The 5,961-nt window shown below is 40.0% G+C and overlaps 1 protein-coding gene across 3 annotated transcripts in view; it reads right to left on the minus strand.

The window, feature by feature from the left end:
* HLCS (holocarboxylase synthetase) overlaps positions 1–5,961 on the minus strand; it is a 126,473-nt gene that overhangs the window by 120,129 nt on the left and 383 nt on the right. For 2 of the 3 annotated variants that reach the window (XM_072846515.1, XM_072846524.1), the window contains exon 2: positions 2,401–2,553. In XM_072846515.1, the coding sequence (XP_072702616.1) occupies positions 2,401–2,553 (153 nt within the window). Of the gene's footprint in view, positions 1–2,400; positions 2,554–5,699; positions 5,773–5,961 lie in introns of those variants that run through there. The other variant, XM_072846532.1, reaches the window with a different exon arrangement.

Below are 5,961 nucleotides of genomic sequence, written 5' to 3' on the forward strand. Positions count from 1 at the left end.
CAAAATAAAACAGCAGTCCTTTTCCTCTTTATTTTTGGTCTTTTGCCTGGACTATTGCTTTTGAGCTTGACAAATCAAATTAATTATTAATGTATAAATAAGAATGCAAACATTTTCCATTCTAAAGAAAATGCAAACAAAACCTACAAGATTAAAAAACTCCACTGAACAATAAACCCCAAAAGAACAACAAACTAGAGCTTCAACTCAGATGTTTTTGTGGACCTCTCTGCTACAGAAAAAAAGTAAAGTAAAAAAAAAAATCTCCCTTAGCCTTTTGTCTGAGTTGGCCTGGCACTCCCCAGGTGCACTCTGAGACAAGGTAGAGAGCACAGCAGGTATCCTATCTAGCTTATCTCCTAGAAGTAAGGCCCACCTGGATGGATTCCACAGTCTTACATCAAAGGCAATAAAAACACTTACAAACCAGCTAATGTGGCTACTTGCTGTGTGCTCCAAGGAAACATGAGGCCAGTGGAAGCAGGGTCAGAAAACTTCAGCAGAAAAGGTCGCAGAGTTCTCAACAAGCTTTCAGTGCCTCCATTCCTCACACTCTGAGCTTCGTGGAGGTAATGATTTTGCCTGATGCAGCACTTCACCTGGACATCATTCCTCTAGAGGGCAAAAATTAATACACTCCAAAAGCATGCTCTGTTCTAGAATTGACAGGCCTCCATGGAGGGTGAAGGTACTAAAAATTTGATTGCAGGCACAAATCTGGAATTGTGCCCATTCCCAATCTGTCCTTCTGTTACTACAGTCGAGTTAGACAAGACTATTTACCAACTGCTCTGCTCTCAATGTTCACTCCAGCAGAGGACTCCCGATCATCTCCCAGAACAAGTGGCCTGGAAAATATATGTTCCTCATCCAGGGAAACAGGCCACAAGCACCTGTGTACATGACAGGTTTCCTTTAACTCCAAAAAGAAGCTTGAAACCTGACACCAAAAAAGCAAGGATGACAGATGGCCCTTCAGGGTGCTAAGCAGGGGCCATTCAGGAAGACAGCTTATCGACTGCCCCCAGTTGGTAATCCTAGCTTGTGGCATAGCCTGTTTAATGGGAGGGCTCTGTCAATTTTACAGTACCCCAGCGACCAGGCCAGAGGTTTTATTATTGCCTACCCAGTGATATCGTAGCATGCACATCTTTCCATTTCTCCTCTTTCCAGCAGGCAATGAGGTCCATTCTGTCCTCTTCACTATGGAGAGCATACAGTGCACACAACAACTGACTGCCTTAGGAAGGAACTATGACAACCTGTACCACTTAGAAGATTCTTCCTTCCTGCAAGGTAAGTTTATCCTTTGCTTTGGGTTACAAACTTTCACCCCCTTCAGACCTGCATCCAAGCTGAGACGCCTAGACAGCAAGCATTCCTTATGCGAGGAAAAAGTTATAAAACCAGCAAAATTTAGGGGAGAGAGAGACATTATCTCAAGTTCACAGTAAGTTTTGATAGGGTCTGGGTACTCTTTGTATGCATAATCTGTTTAGAGATGCTATATATTCAGAAATTCAAGTTTTAGAACATCATCTTTTAAATCCACATCTTCGCACTTTCAATATAGTAGTGGAGAAGGCACTTTTTAGATTTCCAAGTATCTAGGACATTAACATTTTGTAAGTATGCTTGCGATAGGATTTCAGTACTAGTTTAATTTATATCTTTGGATACCTCAATAACATTTTTAAAGTATTATGCATTAAAAGGCAAACACAATTTATAAAATTCCAGCCAAGAAGTACTGCCATTCCCCCACTGCATTTTATAGAAAAGCAAAGAGATTAAAAGCTTGATTTCAGCCTTACTTCTGCAGACTAACAAAATTATCCAAATGTGTTATACTTTAACTGGTACTTATAAATCACAATGAAAGGAAGCTTCCAAGAGAGACTGCTATTTCAATTACAACTTTTCACAACCACTTGGTTAGAGGCTTGAAGAACTTTTCAGAAATCTTAACATATGCTTGCTCTGTTATATTCTTACTGAGGCATTAGTGTCAGAGACAGCATACTGAGCTAAATGGACTTCTGATCTGCCTTAGTATGACAGCTTTCAAGTATTTTTTTTCCTATTCAGCATATCTGACCATACATGCCTTATCCAAAGTCATGATGGAATTCTGCAGTTCCCACCCACAGTCAAGAGAAGTGTGCTACTAAAAAAATCTCAATAAAATGTCTATGGGTCTATTTGAAGCATAAAATAGAACTAGAGTATTAACACTGATTCATTTTAATGAAAAGATTACCTTTTCATTCCCAATAACATTATAAACATACAAAATCTATCTGCCATGGATTTTTTTTTCCTTCAAGTGTTTTACGTTTATACCTACCAAATGACCCATCTGTACTACTTTCTATGCAAGAAACAAAGATAACTACTTACCTCTTTTGAAGAGCCAGGTACTTTCTGCAAATTATCTGTCTGAGCTGAAATGCTTTCTGTCACAAAAGCTATATGTTCTGCTTTAAGTAACTTATCAGGATAAATAAAAGGAGAAATGAGAAGCAGACTCCATCTGTTTAAGTCATCAAGGAACTGAAAGAGACAGGAAAGAAAAATAAGTCTGTATAGTAAGCATCTGATTTAATAATTCATTTTTTAAGTATGCCCAGACTAAATTCAAATCTGATCCTTCAGCCTTACTTGAAGGGTCTCTACCATTTCACACTCCCCATGAGGAAAAAAAAGGGGTAAAGGTCTGAACCATTAAGCAGGAGCACATCAAAAGTAAAACTAAAAGTGACAACCAGCTTTTAAGCCAATTCAGACATCAGCTTTCAGCTTTACAGGAAGAGCGCACAAGTGAGCAGGCCACAAGACCACTATGCCATTGGCACTGTGACTGTTGTGGGCCATTTGCCACTGGTAACATTCCTCATTCAACCCAGTCCTCCTCTCCATTTCACACTGTGGTTCACCCTGCCTCTTCCTTCCTTCCCTCTTCTCCCCTGACTACACAAACCCATGGCCCTGCTGTCTCAGTTCTGGTGGCTGAAGGGCACTGTCTGCTACTTGGCAGGGACTGAGAAAGCAGTCACAACACACAACCTGCCTGGTCAGTCACTACAGCCCCTCTAACAGGATAGTAGTCCAGATAGCATTCATTCTGGTTGGGTAACAGTCCTCTAGGAAACATACAGTCCCACTGCTAAGTCATATATGCTGTCTCTACATCCATGTACCAAAAGACCAACCAACCTGTGAGCCACAAGCGACCCAAGAACTGTATACTACACAGGTCTAATTTTTAGACCTAATTTACAAAGTTTCAGGACTTCCTTTGTAAAGCCAGTTATACAAGGACAGTTATATTTTGTGGATGTGTACAACCTCAGGACAAATGCTTTAAAAAGTGATTTGAAAAATCTTAAAAAAATATTTGAAATAAAAGGAGAGAGTACTTTTTAAAAAAAAAAAATTAAGTCCTCATGCATTTGCACCAAAATTACTCATTCAGTATGTAACTCTAAGTTTAGAGTTAAAGAAATAACTCATACAAAATAAATTTGTCCATATGGTAGTCTATCCACTTAGCAGACCATTGCACAAACGTTTCCTTCATTAAATTATAAAAATGGTTCCCTCTCTTGTCCTCACAAGTGAGCAAATAAAGCTCAATAGCTGGAATCAGTAGACCAAAGAACAGTTTTAAGAACCCCAGAGCTTCTCAATACATAATGTGATCCCACACCACATTACATCAACTTTTATGTAGATACTGCATTGAACTTAATTTTTCTGCCATATTTTAAAAGTGGCACACATTAGAAATAGGTATTTTGCTACTACTATACTAGAAACACATGCTTTGCACACCTTCAGTAATTTTATGTGGAAACATAAGAGAATTTCCCTATAGCACACTAAATGTGTACATGACTCCACATCTAAAATGAAACCGCACATTAAGTCTATGGGGACAGGTTGCCAATTGAACCAGCTTTACTGAGCACAGAAGCTGCAAGAGTAAACATTGCTGCCTTCCACCGGAAAGTGAACTGAACTCATGAAGCTTTAATCAAATTGGATGCTTAAGATAATACAAAGATCCAACAAAAAAATTTTACAGGTTACGATTTATGACTTGTTGGTATCTTATCTTAAGGAAGTTACTGATCACTGTCCAGAGGCAGTTATACCTACTCAGAAAGCAAAGCAGTAGCTTAGCTAGCTTCCTAGAAGCCAAAAAAGTATGCTAGTTAACTTTTTCTCTTCACAGTGTTCATGGATGATGTAGAGAGCTCCACAGTGACACTGCCTCTAATGCAGCCAGATCAGAGCCCTTATATGCTACACCACCGAGGTGCAGCGTGGCAGGCATCTTCCACAGGGATTGTCAGTCAAATGCAACTTGTAACTTTCCACAGAGATTTTTAAGAGACAAATATATTTTGAGTAATAGTGTTTACTTTACCCCAAACTTCAAGCCAAACTACAGTTCCCTAGAGGGCTTCCCAACTCCCAATAATCACAAATAAACTGACAAGCTTATAAAGTCAGTCTGCGTGAATAACATTGCAGGCAGAAAAAAATGTGCTTACTGTGCAAGGACCAAGGAGAAGCTATTTCAGAAATGAGCAGAAGTGAGCAAAGGACAGCATAAATTAGTTGAAATCTGATTTACAAAACAACAATCCAGGACAACTGAGGCAGAACTCCTCTAAATACATGGACAATTATTTGGTTTTGTTTTTAAGAGCTTTATGGAAATCTGAATTAAGTATTTAAGTTTCCTCTGAGAGATTCTGAGATTGTCACCAATCTGCTCATTAGATAGCAAAAAGACTATTTTTGAACAAACTCCATTAGCATTTGTGATCTTATTTTCAATGCACTGAAAACATCCTTTTTACACACTGAATTTATGAAAAGCTTCTCTGCTTCTTAAAGAGTAGCACTTAGCCAACAACATGCTTCATAAATACATTTCAGTAACACCCATTTAAGTAAAATGTATAACAACTAAGATAATTTCCACAAACACATATTAACATCAGCAAAAAGGAGATCAAGAAGATTCTTATCCAAAAGAATGCTGGTATTTAGTGACAAATTTAGACAAATCCAACATTCATTTAAATAATTCAGATGATTGGGGGGGCTGGGGGGAGAGGAGTTCCACTTCTAAACCTGAAAGGCAGAAGCAAGAGCAAGCTTACTTTCAGTTTTACTTCATGAGTGAAAACTTGTTCAGGCACAGTATTTTTCTGTGCCTGAAAACCACAGCCTACCACAGCCTCAGCCCACCCTCCTCTCTCACTGTCCATTTGCAAAAAAGTGATTTTCACAGATCTTGGGTTTTTGTGTCATTTTCCATACTTGAAACAACATTTTGTGTCGGGAGAATCATGTGGTTCTCCATAACCAAAAGCTGAATTCAGACTCCATTACAGATTCAGCTACGTTTTAAATCTCTGACACAAATCTTGAATGCACAAATATGGCAAACATTTTTAGGCTAAAGCCTTGTATGTGCTCAATGTATGTTACTAATATGGAAATACTAACAAGTTCTCCTACGTGCTCCTATTGCCATAGCTGTACTTACAAAGCTGCACTTCACACACATATAGTAAAAAACACTCCTCAGCCCACTCCCTAAGCCAACAATCTACAGTAGTGAAGAGAGGTAACTACAACTGCACTAAGATTTTCTACCGAGGCAATTACCCGGGTCTTACCTAAGCCTCACCGTTGACAAGTAGGGCTGTGACAGCCCTGGGAAGCTACACGAGTTATATTTTCAATCACAAGTCCCTGCCCGCCACTGACAAGCTCGCTGTCACACGCTGACAGAGAAAGCGCAGCCTCAAGCCCCGCAACTGCTGCTCCCCTTTCCCTCCGCACCCCGACACCTCAGCCCACGGCAGCGGCCGGCGCCGCCCCCTCTCCCCTCCCCTCCCCTCCCGCCGCGGGGGGCGCGCCCGGGCGCCGTGGGGTAAG

This window comes from Ciconia boyciana, chromosome 1 (assembly GCF_034638445.1).
Source record: "Ciconia boyciana chromosome 1, ASM3463844v1, whole genome shotgun sequence".
NCBI classification, from domain to species: domain Eukaryota; kingdom Metazoa; phylum Chordata; class Aves; order Ciconiiformes; family Ciconiidae; genus Ciconia; species Ciconia boyciana.